The 18,893-nt window shown below is 48.1% G+C and overlaps 1 protein-coding gene across 4 annotated transcripts in view; it reads right to left on the bottom strand.

Annotated features, from left to right (window-relative positions):
* Positions 1-2,820: 2,820 nt before the first annotated feature.
* YAP1 (Yes1 associated transcriptional regulator) overlaps positions 2,821-18,893 on the bottom strand; it is a 107,494-nt gene continuing 91,421 nt past the window's right edge. For all 4 annotated transcript variants that reach the window (XM_032844065.1, XM_032844067.1, XM_032844066.1 and 1 more), the window contains 3 exons: positions 7,956-8,086; positions 4,493-4,605; positions 2,821-3,267 (listed from right to left, as the gene is read on the bottom strand). In XM_032844065.1, the coding sequence (XP_032699956.1) occupies positions 3,029-3,267; positions 4,493-4,605; positions 7,956-8,086 (483 nt within the window). In that variant the 3' untranslated portion in view covers positions 2,821-3,028. The remainder of the gene's footprint in view (positions 3,268-4,492; positions 4,606-7,955; positions 8,087-18,893) is intronic.

The following is an 18,893-nucleotide window of genomic DNA, read 5'->3' as shown; positions in this document are numbered from 1 at the left end:
TTATTTTTTAATGTTTCTGCCAGTTTCCCTCAGAATGCATCTATTTACTGTGAATACTTAAAACAACAATAATGTCTGTATATAAAGTCACTCCCTTAATGTTCTTTCTTCCTTTTCTAAAAAAGACACTGTATTTAGAAACAGCTACAACGCAGGCAGTGCTTCGGAGAATCTCAAACTCCCGGTCAGTACGCTCCACCAATGTCAGTACATCTAAGAAGCCCTAATTGAAAAGAACACAAGATGTAAAAAGCTGATAAAATGAAAGGTTATAAAACTGGTTTATTGTAAAAGCAATTCAAGAATACCCAGTTAAAATCTTACCCCGATGCTACCCAGTGCAACCAAGAAGCAGTTACAACACGTTAACATTAGGAACGAGGACACAGAACAAGACAGACCACATCCAGGCTGTGATTCAAATCAGAAAGAGGAAGGACTGCTACGTGTCCTTCAGGTGAGTGGAGGGTGCGGTCGGGTTCCCCAGCACCTCAAGGACACTGCGGGATGACTGGACAAGCCAGAGTCTGGAGGACAGGAAGAACCCTGGGTCCCCGCTCCGTGGGCGCACTAAAGTGTTGGAACTCAGAGGAACAATGGCCTTCAGTGACAGCGAGACGCAAGCCAAGTCTTTACAGGGAAAAAGTGGAGCTTATCAAGTTCTCTATCGAGGCCCTACAAGTCCTCGCCACCCCTCCCACGTCCCCAGCCGCCCGAGCCTACAGCTATTCTGCTGAGGCTGAAGACACGATCTCAGCCGGAGGCTTCCTGGCCCACGGCAGGCACCCCCTCCACGCAGCTCCCACCTCTGCACGGGGAAACCAACACCTGCTGGACGGTCCCTACACTCACTTATGCATTCTGGGTACAATTTCATTATTGCTCTTAAAAAAAAAAAAAAAAGTCAAGGAATCTCCACAGTGGCCATTTCCCCTCAGAGTTAATTCAAGATTTACTCTTTCTGCTGCTTTCCTAACAAAAAGTCTTAGAGTCAATAGTAATGAATGATCGACCTATGAGTCATTATATACAACACAGTCAATTCAGTTTTGAGCACTGAAAGTACTTAAGATAAAACTTCTCACTCCCAACTTTTGTAGTCCTCTCCACCAAAGGGCCAAAATACTTAGATTTTTGTAATTAAAAAAAAAAAAAAAAAACAAAAATAAAAACAAAAAAACTGCCCAAGCTGAGGCTTTTCATAGCAGTTTTAGCCAAGAAAAAAGATTTTCTTATGTCAGTTATAAACCCTTGAAAATAAGGGCTTATTCCAGAAATACTGAAAGACCCTCAATCCCAGAGGCGCTCGCTGGTACCACTATGACTCACGGCCGACTAGTCCCTTCATAGCTTATACTGAAGAATTGATTCCTGCTCATTTTGTTCCTTTAAAAAATACTCTTTGGAAACCATTATTATTCCTCCTGTAGACATACTCTAGTTATAGCTCTTCCTGTAAAAATAAAAGTATAATCATGATTATCTCTATTTCTTTGCTAAATTCAACTACTGATATACATTTGTTAATGTGATCACCTCACCAGCTAACTCACCACCTCGACAGGGTCCTATATGCTGTCCAGGGTCAGTTCTCACCATGTGCAAGTAGGAGCACGTCTTTTTTAAGTAAGAACAATCTTGTAGGCAATATTTCAACGCACTCCTCAATATGTTTGTTACAATCAAGAACTGAGAGACTAGAACTGACTTCCAAAACTAGGGCCAAGGTCAATTTCCAGAGCTCAAGAAAAGTAAACCACATGTAAAGCTTACTTCTGTCATGTACATTATGAACTTACGTAGGGATTTCCCATCGAGGCTCAAAATTAGTCCAAGGGAGTGTCAAGGGGAAAATACAGCCTTATCTTGTTTGCTTCTTTCAAATTCATTAGACAACACCGTGTGCCCAGTGAGCACAAGGTCCTCTAGACGCTCTCCGTGACCACAGCCCTTTCTAGAACACTAAACTACCTCTAATGTCCGCACACTGCCCCGGCAGATTTAACCACCAGTGCGGTACGACCACTACTCACGTATTCTAAACGCACACATTGAAAACTACTGTGTTAAAATAACCTGGAAAGTAGGGAAATCTTAAAAAAAAAAAAAAAGATACATTCTGCTATCACACTATCATAAACATTATAAGTGTGTGTGTGGGTATATATAGAGCGGATAATCAAGATTTAAATAAGATGGTAAAAAATCAGGAAGTGTAGATTTTAATAGTCGCCCCCCAGCTACAACTACAGAGTTGCTACTATGATAATTTGTCTAGATTCTGGAAAAAAAAAACAAAAACTAAAACAAAAAACAAAAAAGACACAGCCCAACCAATCAAAACAAAAACAAACCCAGAATAAAACCCAGCAAAACCTATACTAGAGTATGTGGCAATAATTAATACATTTCTACGGAAACTGTCTTATGCCTTATAAGCTCCTAAAATAAAATCAAGGTCACTACGTGACTAATGATAGCACGAGGAGGGAAAAACACTGAAAGTGAAGCGGTCTCCAGCCTTGGTTTCAGCGAGCTCATCGAATCAGCACCAACCACTGAGCGGTGGTGCAATCGCTCTGGCTTGACTGACCGGTAAGTCATGTTTTCCCACCGGCCAAAGACCACTGGACAGACAACCGCCCGCACAAATGAAATGCTGTGACGTGACGCATCTGACTCCCAAGTCCACGTGTTTGCTCGACACGACAGGCGAACACCTAACTGGGCGAGAGGCATGGCATCCGTCATCCAAACAGGCTCACTGCCCCCAGCCCCCCAAACGAACAGTAGTTATAATAGCAAAAGAAACCAAAAACGTGTTTTTTGATTCTTTAGAGCCAACTATGAAAGAGGTCAGCAATATATCAACAGCAGCAACGGACAAGAAGAGCGAAACGACGGATCGAAGAATCCTGCTGGACGTCTATTCCTCTTCTCCGGCGTGAACCCGGAGACTGCGACTGGCTTCCTGGAGAACCTCTCCTTGGATCCTTCACAGATGTGGCATTCGGTCTACCTGCGGGCTCTACAACCACGTGAGAAAGCTTTCCTTATCGAGCTTGGTGGCGGCGAGCACAGACTCCATGTCGCTGAGGATGTCAGAGCTCAGGGCCTCCTGCAGGCTGGGCATCAACTCCTCCCCTTCCATGCTCATCCCGTCGCCCTCCAGCGTGCCAAGGTCCACGTTTGTCCCCGGAAGGGCTTCTAGGTAGTCTGGGAAACGGCTCTGCTGGGGGGGCACGGTGCTTTGGTTGATAGTGTCGCCTGGTGGGGACAGAGAAAAGAGAATAAGGTCCCTTTCAAAAGCTACCATCAGAGCTGTACTGTGAGAGCACTCGGAAATGCAGAGAGAGGGAGAAGCTCTCCCCACTGACCTCCTGAGCCAACGCCCAGAGTTTACTTCAGGCTGAACAACTTGCAGAACACACAGTAATGCCAACGTAACTTTTGCTTTAACATTTATTCAGATCCTGAAGCAACGGCATAAGACTCTCATTACTCGATACTCGGCACTAAAGGGGCTCGTGAAAGAAATGAACGTCCCACGACACTTTCCTTCCAGCGAGGACACTGCCCAAGAGCACCACTGCGGACCCCGCCCCCGCAATGAGATCGAATATCAGCGGGCTACACACCCTCTCCCCTTGATGCCACCCTGGGGACCACTAACGTCAAGACTCCGGATGAGAGCTGCATCCCAGCCGCAGAACAAGCCTCCCTGAGGTCTGGGACTAGCCACGCTCGCTAGCCCTCCTCCCAGAGTCCCCCGCGAGCCTGACGGGACACGCTCCTGAACACGACAGCACCACACTCCTTCAAGCTTCAACCGACAAACCTGTGAGAGCCACAGTGGTTCAGAGAACAGAGCCATGGGGGGACAGGAGCAAAGACAGCGTGTGGGGAAGAGCCAGGTGTGCAGGGGCACCTGCAGGGGAGGGAAGATCTAGGGAAGTGAAGAGGAGGGGCTGCTGAGCACTCGAGCAAGCAGCAAAGCCATGAGCAGGAGGAGCATGAGCAGAGACGACGCGGCCGGCGCTCCGAGAAGCTGTGGGCCAGAGAGCTGGCCCGTCAGGGCTCAGTGGGTGAGCCCCAAGGAGCTCCAAGTCCCCTGCCCTCCTGAGCCCCCAACACCCACACTGGGCCAGAAAGCTCAGGGGAGAGGCCGCGGACACCGAACCCACACAGGTCCGTGACCACAAGCGTGGAGAGGGCCCTCCACCACCCTGTAGGCCAGCTCAGGGTCCTAAGTGCTGCAGAAAGTCGTGTCGTCAGTGCTGTTCGAAGGGAGCGATGCTGCCCACGTTTAAAATCTGGGAAAACACTTTCACTGTAAACTACATATATAGAAACAGAGCAGGCTCGATGGGAATGAACTTTATAGGGTTGTGACGGGTTTTCTTCCCAACAAGCTTGGCTCCCGGACATGGTGACCATGGCTGTGTCACTGAAGGTGGCCCACCAGGACCAGCGGAGGACCCCCACTGCCCACCTGTGTCCATCTCGTCAACGCTGTTCAAGAAGTCGTCTGGAGTCCGAGGCACGCTGTAGCTGCTCATGCTCAGCCCACTGTCTGTGCTCTCCTCCCTCGAGTGGTAGGTGCCACTGCAAAACAGGAGCGTCAAAGACCAGCATTTTCTAGGGTTCCAAGGTCATGGTGGACAGCTCAGTGCACACCACAAGCACCCACCCCCTTCGCCAGGACTCAGACCTGGCCCTTGGCAGGGAGAGGAGGGCAGCCTGAAGGGGCCCCGATCTCCCCTCCAGTGCTGGCTCTGGGGGCAAGAGAAGAAAAATGATAGGCTGGCAGCCTTCCCAGTGGACAGAAAGTTCTCCGTGTGGGCATTCTCTCTGTGATGCCGTTTGAAGCTGGGGGAGCCACACGGCCCACGCATTTCAAGATCTTGATTTCCCAGTGGTGCTCCACAGGCCGGGGGCGGGTGGGGTGGGGGAGCACGGGCAGAGTTCAAGCCAAGGAACAATCAACCCCAATCAAAGAACCAGAAGTCCCAGGGTTGCCTGGGTGGCTCGGTGGGTTAAGCCTCTGCCTTCAGCTCCGGTCATGATCTCAGGGTTCTGGGATCGAGCCCCGAGTCGGGCTCTCTGCTCAGCAGGGAGCCTGCTTCCCTTCATTTCTTTCTCTGCCTGCCCCTCTGCCTACTCCCTAAATAAGGGAGGAGTTGCTGCCCATGAATAAGAAGTCCCCTGGGGTGCTTGGGTGGCTCAGTCAGGTAAGCGGCAAGTCGTGATCTCGGGGTCTTGAGATTGAGCCCCGTGATGAAAGTTGAAACCTCAATGGCCTAGACTTCTTCCCTAATGACCTGAAGGAGTGGCTCTGTCCTCTCTCCCCTCATGGTTACACTGAAACCCCTACATTACTCTCAGGCTTCTGCCAGATTTTGGCAGGAGGTGGAAGCCTCACAATGACCCAGGAAAACACGAATGTGCCCCTAAGGCCACTTGGACACAACAGTGCTGCTTTGGAGGCCTCAGGATGTGGTCTGTCTTCCTCCTGCTAGAGTCCTGAGATGGGACAGGGCCTGGTTGCCACTCCCGCCACGCAGCACAGGGCTTGCCCCGGCCACGGAAGACCCTGGTGTGGAGCTCTGTCCACACTACAGGATGAGCACAGGGGCCACTTCCCTGCCTACTCATCCCACAGACACGCGGGACAGAAACCAGCCCAGACTCTGGGGACAGAGGCAACAACTACACAAACCTGTATTTGATGGTTTCTGAGATACGCGTACCGTCCAGGAGCGGCTAATGTGTACATTCACGAATTGCACCCAAGCAGTGTGTGAGCAAATGGCTCTGAGAACCGAGAGGGGAGCTCGGAAGAGGCTGGTGCAAGGGGACACTGGACCTGATGATGAGGGCTCTCGGGGTAAAGGGGGGGTGTTGCAGCAGGGCTGAAAGCCAGCTTGGTGACAAGTGGGGTAACAAGTATGTGGGGCCCACGGGTCATGTATGAACTTAGTAGCAGGCAACGGCAACGGGGAAACCGTCAAGAGTTTCTTTTTCTTCTTCTTCTTTTTAAAGATTTTATTTATTTATTTGACAGACAGACATCACACGTAGGCAGAGAGGCAGGCAGAGAGAGAGAGAAGGGGAAGCAGGCTCCCCGCTGCGCAGAGAGCCCGATGCGGGACTTGATCCCAGGACCCTGGGATCATGACCTGAGCTGAAGGCAGAGGCTTTAACCCACTGAGCCACCGAGGTGCCCCTCACCAAGAGTTTCTAACAAACATTCCAAGCAGATGAAGGTGTCAGACTTGGGGGACGACACAGTGGCCGGAAGTCCCCGCTTAGAGTAGCAGTGCCGACGACCTGACAGCCTGTGATCTTTACCAGAAAACAGAAGCTCCAGTGACAGCCCAGTGTGCCTCAAACCTTCTCAGGAAGAATCTTCACACGTGACTACCAGAGGGTCCACCCACTTATCTACGCAGTCCGATTTTACCCCTGGACCCACACAGGCCCTCGGATGGACACTGGAATTAGATTATCTGAAATGCTCCTTGTTGGGGAAAAAAAGTTGTGTGGCTCTGACCTTTCTTAACTAACCTCAGTTTAACTTCAGAACTACAACCTTGTGCGCATGCACTCAAACTGGCACAACTTTAAACTCTATGTGTCAAAAGAGTAAATATGAACTTAAAATACATTTTAGATGGCCTTCAAAATCAATCCTAAGAAACGAGGCCACCAGCCCCAATCCTGACGGAGCAAATGATTGGGGGCATCTGGGTGGCTCGGACGTTAAATGCCTGCCTTTGGCTTGGGTCATGATTCCAGGGTCCTGGGACTGAGCCCTGCATGGGGCTCCCTGCTCAGTGAGAAGTCTGCTTCTCCCTCTGCCCCTGCCCCAGCTGTGCTTACTCTATCTCTGTCAAATGAAAAAATAAGATCTTAAAAAAAAAAGAAAACACTGATCAAACGATGGAAATTAAATATTGTACTAAATGTTTTGGCAGGATAAGAGAAATTTTGTTTTGTTTTCTTTTTTTTTTTTTTTTTTAAGATTTATCTGACAGACAGAGATCACATGCAGGCAAAGAGAGAGGAGGAAGCAGGCTCCCTGCTGAGCAGGGAGCCCGATGCGGGGCTCGATCCCAGGACCCTGAGATCATGACCTGAGCTGAATGCAGAGGCTTAACCCACTGAGCCACCCAGGCGCCCCAGAAATTTCATTTTCTAAATCATGCAGTTTTCAATTCACTTGGTGAGAAATTTAAGTGTAGTATTAAAGTGCCTTTAAACATTTTTTAAAAGTGCACTGCTTAAAACTGGTTTTAAAAAACCTAAAAGGACAAAGACAAGAAATTATTTGCTCCATATTTTAAAAACTGAAACTCCGCCAATATTTTATAACCTAAAAGGATGAACCATCATCAAACCTTAGTTTTAAGTGTTTTCCAGGAAAGGGCCTTCAGCCCGCAGCCTCCAGCCCAGCTCCGCACGGGACAGCATGACCTCGCTCTGCTCAAACGCGAGGTCTGTGTGAACTCGATGAAAGGCATCTGCAAGCAAATCCTGCCCGTGGCGGGGGTGTTTCGGAAGGAGGCACGGCCTTCCATCTCATGGCCTTGAGCAATAGCCCTTGAGATGGGGAGGCTGTTGGCCGCTGCCCGGTGGGGAGGGGAGGGGGTGCCCGGACGCTGGCCTCAGGGAGCTCCAGGATGAGACTTCCACGGAAGGCACGCACGTGCCCCTTCAGGACTGCGTGATGTGAACTCACCAGAAGAAGACACGTGACCGGGAACGTGTCACATGTCCTACCCCAGGAGCCGGCTCTGAAGCCCAGAGCTTGGTGGGACTCACCGTTTGCCGAGAAAGTCATTTTCAACATGGGGCGTGGCCCCCACGGCCACCCCACGGGTGTGCCCAGCACTGAGAGGCGCGCGGGCAACTATGGCCTTTCTCAGACACTGGCCAGGGCAGCTCCCACCCACCTGTTTAGAAAGGGGTCCGAGCCGCTGGTGGTCATTGTTCTCAGTTCCTGAGACATCCCAGGGGAGGGCACCGGGTTTGGAGTCCCGCCATCCTGCTCCAGTGTCGGTAACTGGCTACGGAGAGCTAATTCCTAGGAAAAACCAACACACACACAATCAGCCTACCGGTGACGAATTCACTGTTTGATGTACAGAAACAAAATGCCGCTGGCAGGGCAAGGGCGCGGGCTCAGGCGTCCAGCCCGGCAAAGCTAACATGCTACCTGCCCGGAAAGACCACTGCTTCTACTGTTCAGTCACACACACTCGAGGTTTATCGTGAACGATCCCAGATCCTTACGTCCTTACGAACCCGACACTGCATGACCTGACTTCACGGTGTTACTCCTCTTACCTCGCAGACCCTCCCAAACCCATCCCATGGGGCGGGATGGCAAGTGTGGTCTTTCAGAAGAGAACGCTTCTTAACACTTCATTTCTACTCACCAACCCTCACCTGATCCTGGGTTCAGCACATGCACTCAAAGCCAAGTGGGAGGACCAACACCAGACACTGACTGTGGCCACCAGCACACCCACCACTGTACATGGGCTGTCGCGGGTCCCCAGCGACCTCCACTGTCTGCAGCTGCACTCAGAGCCTCCAACGGTCCCTCAGCAGGACTCCACTCGGACTGCCTGGCGAAGCCGGGGGCCCACTACCACCCCAATGCTTCCAGAAGGCCTGCCTGACCGGGCGTGCCAATGGCCCCGGCCTCAGCCGCCAGGATGGCAGGACCTGGAAGCTGGGTCCCCTCCCTCCAACCATCCTGACCCCCTTCCTTGCTACTCCGTCCTCGCTCACCTCCTCCTCTGCCCGCACTCCCGGACTACTCCTGCCCGGCCTCTCACCATCCCACGAACCTCCCGTCTGCAGGAGCACAGGCTCCCTCTCCCCTGGCTTTTCTGGTTTGACTTAAATGTGGCTTTTTATTGCTCAGGAAACTGGCGGCTACTCACAGAGGCATGCCCAAGGCACACCCACTAGGGAGACAGCCCAGCTCTGCGCCCTCACCCCTTCCCCAGGAGCTCTGCCTCTGCAGAAACCTCCGCTTTTTACTCAGGTTTATGCCCGTTGAATACACCATCCTTTACGCAGGATTTCTTAATCAGAGGATCGAGACAAAATGCAGAGGGTCCATGAACTTGGGTGATTAAGATTCCCCTTCATTCTCAGTAACTTCTTTCTGACATTCAGCATTCCCTTCAAACACAAATACAGACGACCAACAGTTGAATTTCTCTCCCTCTGACTTCCCATCCGTGGTCAGCATTTTCGTATCCTGTCGCAGCTGCCGTATCTGGAAATACCAGTTATGTTCACGACCACTTTAGTATCACGGTAGCTGTCAGACATGCCGGTAGATATTGTCACCTACATGTTAATTACTAGGTGAAGGGTTCACTCAACGTGACAGCTCTTTGACCTTCTGGGTCCTAGTGACCTTCACCTCCACCCACCTGAACCCCTGACTTGGCCGGCTGAGACCATGGGGCTTCAGTCTGGATGGAGACCCCCGTGCGCACAGCCTACCACTCTGGCCACAGTGGCGCCAAGCCCACACGACCAGCTGCCACCGACGGTGCTGCGTCTGCACACGGTGATCCGGGCGGCTTCAGCAACACTCTGGCACGGGCTCCACGCGGTCCCCCTCAGGAACCTTGCACACGCCCATCCCACTTTCTGGGACGCTGTTCTCTCCTGCCCGGTTCCTGCATGAGCACAGTCCCACTCTGCCGGCCCTCTAACCTCAGGGACTCAGTACTGTCTTCTTTCTCCTCCTGGTCGACTGGCTTTTTTTTTTTCCATTAAAAAAACATTGAGGGGACACCTGGGCAGCTCAGTCGGTGAAGGTCTGCCTTCGGCTCAGGTCAGGATCCTAGGGTTCTGGGATCAAGTCCCACATCGGGCTCCCTGCTCAGCGAGGAGCCTGCTTCTCCCTCTCTCTGTGGCCCTCCCCCTGCTCGTGCTCTCTCTCAAGTAAATAAAATCTTTTTAAAAAAATTAAATAAAATACATTGAGGCATGAGCAACACACACGACTGCGTTAGTTCCCCACAGGACAACACAAGGACTCGTGTCTGCGCACACCGGGCAGTGACCGCCACGACTATCCGTCCATCACCACAGTTAAACAGAATTGTTTTTCTTAGAATGAGGACTTACAAGATTTATTCTCTCAGCAACTTTTAAATTTGCATTTATTATGCATTATTAACCACAGCTAATAATTACAGTTCATTATTAATTACAGTCACCATGCTGTGTGTTACATCACCAGGACTTACTTATTTTATAATTTGTGGTCGTCTGAACCTTTTGATCCCGCTCCCGCACGCCCTAGCCACCACTCATCTGTCCTCTTTGTTGATGGGCTTGGTTGTTTTCTTAGGTGCCACTTATAAGGGATGTAACATGGTACTTGTCTTTCTGTGACTTATCTGCCTTAGCATGAGGCCCTGAGGGTTCACCCACGTTGTCACGAACGGAGAGACACACACGGCCAGGCACAGCTTCATCCATTCACGCACCGGTGGACACGTGCTGGTAAGTGACCAACAGCTAAGCGGGCACTGAGGTCGCCGCCACATCTCGGTCACTGTAAATGCTGCAGCCAACAGAGCGGGTGTGTATCTTTTTGAATTAGTAGTTTTTGTTTTCTTCAAATAACTCCCGAGAGGTGGAACTGCAGGGTCACAGGGTAGCTCTGTATTCAACACGGAGGACTCTCCATGCTGTTCTCCAGACGGGGCTGCGTCTCTGCTCCCTCCCTCCGCATCCTGCCAACACCTGCTTCCTGTGTCATGTTGTTAGCCATTCTGACAGGTGTGAGGGAATATCTCGTGGGGTTTTTTTCCTTAAGATTTTATTTACAGGGGCTCCTGGGTGGCTCAGTGGGTTAAAGCCTCTGCCTTCAGCTCAGGTCACGATCTCAGGGTCTTGGGATCGAGCCCCACATGGGGCTCTCTGCTCAGCAGGGAGTTTGCTTCTCCCCACCCCCTGCCTGCCTCTGCCTACCTCTCTGCCTACTTGTGATCTCTGTCAAATAAATAAATAAATAAAATCTTTAATTAAAAAAAAAAAAAAACCTTAAAAAAAAGATTTTATTTACACATTAGAGAGAGAGAGAGAGAGCGAGAGAGCGAGCACAAACAGGGGGAGCAACAGTGGCAGGAAGAGAAGCAGGCTCCCTGCTGAGCAGGGAGCCCGACGCAAGACTCGATCCCAGGACCCCGAGATCACGACCTGAGCCGCCTCATCCCGGTTCTGGTTATTATTTCCCTGATGATGAGGAACGCTGAACGTCTCTGGATGGGCCAGTTCCTGGTCTCTTTCTCCATCCCTAGGAGCCTGACCTCTGAGCGGATCATGTGAAATACACACGAGCACCTTTCAGGTCCTGAAATACGCACATAACTTTATCTCAACAGAGCAAACTGCCACCTTGAACCAATGTTAGGAAAGTGCTCCCTTCATTTGTATCCCGAGACTGCTAAGAAATGCTGGAGAAAAATCAAACAGCCACCCACACTGTTACTACAAATCAATGGTCTTTGGCCTTGAATGGGTGCTCAGTACCACTCTGGGTTTTCTTCTTTCTGTCTTCTGGGCAGTGTTTCCCCTCATCTTCAGGGCTACTGCCCCTTATCAGGCACATGCTCAAGCCCATTCTCACCTCGCTCCCATTTCAGTGAGAACACGGAGGCGAGCGAGGAGTCTGGTTTTCTGGCTCCTGCCATCCCCTTTCTCCCCACAAAGCTCCCTTCAGTCACACCCGTCTCTGTAACTTCTCAGAAAACAGGGGTTTCTCCCCTCTTCCTGCTAAAGCCAACCGGCTCTGCGGCGGCTTCTGAGGACTCCCGGTGTCTTCTCTCCATCCGCTCTTCTCTCCATCCGCTTCTCTCCATCCGCTCCTGGACCAACCCCACTTCCATGTTCTCCAGCACAGGGCGCGTGCCCTCCCCACAGGCCTGTGGGAGGACCTTCAACATGCACTGACGAGAACACATCTTTCTTCCTTCCTTCCTATTTCAGACTCCGTTCCCTCCCCCAGGTAACTCTCCATGAGGATTTTACCAGGCTTGAGCATGTATGGAACACACGCTTAGCACTCATCACATGATACTGTAATGAATTCTTTCTTCTCTGTCCCTGAAGGACACACCAAATGAATGACTGGACAGTTTGGGAGCAAAGCAGAGTGATGCTCGAAGAATTTACGTTGCTATTATAACATGAGGGGTAAACACAATAGATAGGACAACGATCGAAGCCCGGGCTCTAATGAACCAGAGGTTGCAGGTCTTCTTAACTCTGGGAGCGTCTGCAAGCACCGTCCAAGAGCCCCGTTCATGCCCCACTCCCATCAAAGGCTCCCACCTGTTTCTGCAGAACGAGCACAGGACAGGACACTGGCTAGTAAGTCGTTACTAAAATAACCGATAAGCCAGTTATTATTTTTACAATGTTTTTTATAAATTTTTATTTTTCTCTTCTTGACAAAGTTCCCACGTTTTTGAGATTATCTTTTAAAGTTAAAGCTAACTGTCAGGTGCTACTTTGGATTTTGACACTTTGCTTGTTCCAAGCTGCCCAATTTTTCCTTGTTGCTATCTTTGGCAAATGAATTTCTGTCAGCACGCAGTGCAGAACCCACTATCCAGATTCACAAAGGACATTAATTTGGAGATGCCCGAGGACCACAAAGGCCTGGAGACAAACTTCTTATCAAAGCTGTGTCTGAGCCATGACTAAGAGTCATCTAGGGACTCAACTAACGTGAGCCTGAAAGGGTCAAGGAGAAAATGTCATTTTATTCCACTGGTGCTAGTGGGAGGCCGTCAGGGTGATCAACCAAACAGGGACCAACCTGGCATGCAAACAAATAGGACGTGGGAAGGCCACTGACACGTCTACACAGGCTGTAGAAACCGTATCAAGGTATGAATACTCAGCTCAGTGCTGAAACTTCTAGTTACACCAAGAAGAACACGACTGATACAACCCCCTAAGTAATTTCTGAACAGCTAGGTGTAATAACTTATCCACATATTATCCCGAAATGGATACTTTCTTAACACAGCTCAGTATTTGAAGACAAATTGCTGTAATTAAAGTTGACTTGTAGCCCTCCTCAAGTCATTAATCCTTAATGTTAATATTTTCATCTGTTGTTAATTTATTTCACTGGGTTCGACAAGGAAGATGGAAAAATTCTGTCGATATTTGGAACCAACCGTCGAAAACAGGGGAAGGAAACTATATGCATTGATGCCTTACTTTCCCCTTCTGACTCAGGACTGGGCTTCAACTGAACAGGAAAACAAACCCCTGCACTTCCTGCACAAACACACATGTGCGTGCACTGCACAGCGTGGAGACAGAGCTCTGGGCAGGCAGGTGTCAGAGGTGGGGACCGGGGCAGTGTCTTCCTCCTCGGTCCACCTCATCAGGTCCCACAGGAAAAGGAGCACGGAGTCAGAGGGAGCCCCTCCAGACACCGTCCAGCTCCCGGGGAGGAGCCGTGCGATGACATTTCACTGTCAGGAGTCATCAGAACTCCTTGTATCCTTTGCCAAGAACTGAAATGTGAGGGTGGACAGGATTACATAAACCTAAGAATTTTAGAAGAATACTCAAGATTTGCTTCAGAGCTGTATAGACCTTTTACTGGTGACGTTAGAGAGAAATAATTATAGTATGCATAAGTATAAAACGAAGTTACATAACCTGAATTTTTTAACCTAAAAGTACATTCCATAGAAATGTTTTCTCTTTTATGCTGCACTTAAAAATAAAGCCTATAAATATGTATCTAACCTATATAGAGTAAGTCTGCTCTAGTGCGGTACAGTAGTGTTAGCAGAACACACTTTGGATGAATATGGACATTACTCTGTAACTGGGTAAATCTGGCACAGCTGCTTCAAAAATAAGCTTGGGGACGTAACTGGATCGTCTCTAAAAACGGATTTCAGTGGAAACAGCTCATGTTGAAAGTTATGTCTATCTCTAAGGAGTTTTTTTACTCTGAACCAATGCCTAAAATTAGAATACTAAGCTAAAAATACAAGTTTGTTAAGCTTCTCTTTTTCCCAAAGGTAGTGAGAATAAATAGTTTGACAGACTTTCAAAAACTGAGAGGCAAGTTATAGGAAATTTGGCCAAAATTTAATCATGCTTCTGTATTTCAAAGGTCAAAAAGTTCTTTTGGAGTATTTGATTTTTTCTAAATGAAGCAAGCATTTTTGGCTCATACTCTTCCGTAATAATACAAACATGTGGCAGCCTTTCCCACTGAGCTTGTAAATCTTAGCTAATCTGGGACACATTTGGAGTCACAGCTCTCTGCACTGTAAGTAAAACGGATGGTCCCAGCTTGGTCTGAAGGAACTTTCCAGGATGGTTTGTAAGGGACAACACAAGTTTGCCTGCTTTATACAGTGGACTTTCATGGACTCGGGATCTAGCCATGAGCCACTGTTCCTTTCCATATTTCCCTCCTTAAAGAGCAGTTATCATTTCCCACAGGGTAAAAAGATACCTTAATATGGATCTGATAGTTAAAGTATTTTGGACCCTAGGAAATCAGCACTTCGATTCACATCATTTAGAAAAGTAAGGAGAAAGGCAGAAGTAGTCCATAGTCTGGCAACATTTAGAATATTCCTGGGTTACTGAATTCTTAGAGTATCCAAGGGAAATCAAAGCATGTACCCCCCCCCCCGCCCCCGCCAAAGTCAAAACTTGGAACAAGTCCAAAATCGATTAATGAGTGAAAAGGTAAGTATCGCAAGCTAGCCCCGCCGCGGAACAGCAGTTAACAGTGAAGAGAACGAGCGCACATGAATGAATCACATGAATGAATCGCAACGTAACTGTGGCAGGTGAACAGTGAGGACTCCACTTATAGAAGGTTCTATGAACACACGACGTCAACCTTAATCCCTTTCTTGAGGCAACTCTTGTCTTTAGCACACAGGAAGCTACGGAATGGGGCGTCCGTTCTAGGGAACACGCGACACACGACTGAAGGTTCATGTGTTTTCCCCTGGGTCATCGATTTGCTTAAGGAAGGTTAGTTTAGTGAACTACAAACCCAAATTTAGAAATGGAGAGTAACTAAAAATACACGTTGTAACAGTTTGTCTCAGTGACAGCAGTGAATGTCCATAATTTTAAAAACAGAGGAGGAAGAAAGGCATTTCTTCTAGCAGTTCCAGATGGGCCTTGCCGTGCCCTACTTCCCAGCACAGAGCATTTCATTAGGTTGGCAGGGATTTTAAAACATTTGGCCAGTGTTTAGAATGCTTCTTCTTCTTTTTTTTAATGTGTGTGCCATTTAACCAAATTATCTTCAACTTCAGAACATTTTTTACTTAAAAAACGTGCACACGTGGATCTAGGGACTGTTAGGATACTGAACTCTGAAAGGTGATCTCTGAAAGCAGACTTTAAGTTTCGTGTTTCCAGCACTATCCTGGGATTCAACATTCTTTCTGAAAGATCTCTAAAATTAGGTCTTCTATAATTTTTGTTAATTATAATGTCAAACGAATACATTTTTTTTTTAACATTCTTCAAATTATAGACCCCTCGATAAATAAAACAAATGAGATAACCTATGCGGGTATGAGGCTTAGAGAGTTTCCAACTTTCCTATTAAAAAGAAAACATGAAATTCTTTATTCATGAGAAAACACCTAAATGAATTTACAGTTTATTTAGTATTAGGACTTTAAAAAGAGGAGAGAGAATCTTGGGAAAAGTTACCTGGACTCTGAAATAGCTTTTCTGGTGTCTGCTAACAGGAAAGACAATTTGGATGAACAAAAAGCCAAATTATTTACTGCTATTAAATTCAGGGAAAACAAGATTGACGGCCACTGTCCTCACACTGCCCTGAACAGTGCTATTATTTTGCTCCATTTGGCCGATACTGCGGACATCCAACCGTCCTCACCTCCGCAGGCTAGCGGTGTGCTACAGTCCTGGCACGCTCACACAATGGGCTGTGCCCCTCACTGAACCAGAGGCTGATCACGTGTGCGAGGTTGGGAATGGCAACTCATACTCACTCCAGCTCGACACAGCAGTCTTGTTTCTACGCTCTGAGTCGTTTCAAGAATCCTAAGAAGGCCAATGAGGACAGGTTTTGACCTAGGCCTTACAAAGAAACTGGAGAACCCTGGTGAGCAAGAGGGAGGGGACGTGCTCGTGACCAGAATCAGGGCAAGAGGACAGAAGAGTGCTCGCAGCCAGAGGGAGAGGGGGGGGGGGAGGGGGGGCCACTGAAGCCCCCGGGGGGGGGGGGGGGGGCGGGGGGCTCTGGAATCCCACTTCATCATCTCACCCGTACTGGGGAACCAGATTCTCAGGCACAAGAGAAGGTAAAAACATTCATACTTGGGGGTTGCTATCTTTCTCAACGCGTTTCGTTTCACAAGACTTTGAAACAGAAACTGTGATGCGTTCCTAACCAACTCTCTCTAAAGGTCTCCCAATTTACAAAGGAGTAAATGATGTATTAGAAAGAGATATAGCTAGAAAATTGAACAGTAAAGACTTGACCTCTGGGAGTGAAGATGACATTTATAGTTCCAAAAGGTTTATTCTGAAGACAAAAATAGCTTTTGAAGCATGAAAGTAATGAATAATCACAATGAAATTTAAAATTTTAAGTTCTCTGAAGACAAGTTATTCCAAAATCTGCAAACAAACCCTAACAAAGTAAGCTGTTAATTTCTACCTTTAACTAAGATATACAAAATGCCTTTAAAATGGTCTTAATTCTTCAGAATTCCACATTAACCTGTCCCATACTGACATCAGTCTATGTGACCAGAACACAGATCTGTGTAGTTAATCCTATTTGGTAAAAATTAAAAGATAGCTTTTGAGAGGACTACCTTTGTAAACATTTTGAAGTATGGTACCTTCCCACATGCCACAGCATCTAAAGTGTATGATTACAATCTAATTACAGAGCAATGACACGGGTTTCGTGTTGCTTAGCTCATGTGCACTAATTCCTATCAGAAAAGTAAAATGGCACTTTGAACAGCATTTAGGACTCAAATATTGGATCTGTCCCCCTTTCTCCATTATTCCTTCATACATTCTGTTCCTTGAGACAAGAAAGCTCTTCCCAGCTTTCCTGGCAACCCTCTACAAAGCCACATCTTCACTTCAGAGAAGACCCCTCTTTGTGAAACTGTTTCCCGGAAACTACCTGAAGGTTACCCAGAAAACACATCAGCACACACAGGCTTGATCGACACAAACCCCATCACATTCTCTGTTTCGGAGCCACTCCAAATGTAACCCCGCACCAAACCTCGTAACGTTCACTGACACTCCCACACCTGCCAGGTGAACACACTGACAAAAACTTATATAACAAACCAGTATTTCATTCTCCAACACATCCAAAGTTGATTTTTAAAAAACCTCTTTCAGGCTTCTTGTTCTGGCTTAAATAAATCTAAGGAATCAACTCCGCAATTTTAACACCATATAAACTTAACGGACTTTCCATAAGTCTCACCTTTTCTGAAGCTATTAAAAAGAAAATCTAAGAACGCCTGATCATTTTAATAAGGGTTACTATTTACATTTGCACTCAGGTGTGAAAGAAAGACCTTAAGCTACTCATTTATCAGATTTATGGTTTAAGATCTCAGTAGGAAAACAAAGAAACAACCTCGAAACACTTTTGGTATGGAGGACTTTTTGCTTAAACCCAAATCTCATTTAATTTCTGCTCCCATCTTAGTTTCCACCTCACTTATCACAAAGAGAAGCCTTCTTTCAGAAACACTTCAGAGCTAAAGCACTGGACGTATCCTCACTTCTTAAAGACCCTGGCTCTGGCCAGGCCTCCATGATGACGGCGGCCCTCACAGCGAGGATGCGCTCTCTCCACAGAAGACAACTTCCGGGAGTTAGCCCCTCACCTGATATCTTGCTTCGAGAAGGCATTTATGGGCTAAGGAAGCGAGTTTTCCCTCCCAAAGTTAACTGTCTCTACAGGGACTAACTCTGACTTGATCAGCACGGACTCTGACGGGCACAATGACAGCATCCAAAATGAGCGGAGCTCTGCCAACTCCTGCTTCCACACACAGCTCATTGGGACGCACGCCCTTCAGCCCCACAGCACACGAGGGGCACGTGGTAGCATCTGCCCACCCATGAAAAGTGCAATGACCCCCCAGGTCTTCAGTCCTTTACATCCTGTGAACCCTGAGCACAGAGAGTCTGTTTGTTTTCATGACTGAGAGTCTTCCCTTCAATCACGGAAGCGCCTGAGTTAGGACAAATGGCCACAATCTCTCCATCTACATAAGATTCCTTTTCAACCAGTGTTCTCTGGGGTTCATCAGGGAGACAGGCTGATAAAGTCAACAAACCCCAAACGCGACCCAAGCAGGCCCTTCCCTCTTCTGATAATCGTGATATTCTTCCTTTGGGATGCCCTGGAAAGAGTTTTTTCCCCTAAGAATACTACTGTGACTCTCTTAGGAGGTCTTACAGTAGTCCGCCCAAGGAGATAAGCTGTGCCGGTCTGTCCCGGCAGGTGCGTAGCTCCTATCCATCATTACAAACACTACTGTAAGCTACTCAAATGAGAATCACACACAGCTCAGCCTGACAGGATGTACAACGGGGACATAATACACTTCAAATACGGAATAAAACGAGACTTCCATGATCAAACTGAGTGCTAGATGCTCCCTGGAAGGAGCAGGAGGGAAGCAGGCCGTGCAGACCTTCTGGGAACGGCAGTGGTAACATACATATTTGGGAAGAGATGGCTCACAGTCACACCCCCTGGGCTGACGCTCAGTAAGGACAGGACCCTGGAGCGCCAGTTTCTTGCTTTCCTAATTTAGTAT

This window comes from Lontra canadensis, unplaced genomic scaffold (assembly GCF_010015895.1).
Source record: "Lontra canadensis isolate GAN:19392208 unplaced genomic scaffold, GSC_riverotter_1.0 scaffold147, whole genome shotgun sequence".
NCBI classification, from domain to species: Eukaryota; Metazoa; Chordata; class Mammalia; order Carnivora; family Mustelidae; genus Lontra; species Lontra canadensis.
This window is presented reverse-complemented; position numbering and strand designations above follow the sequence as displayed.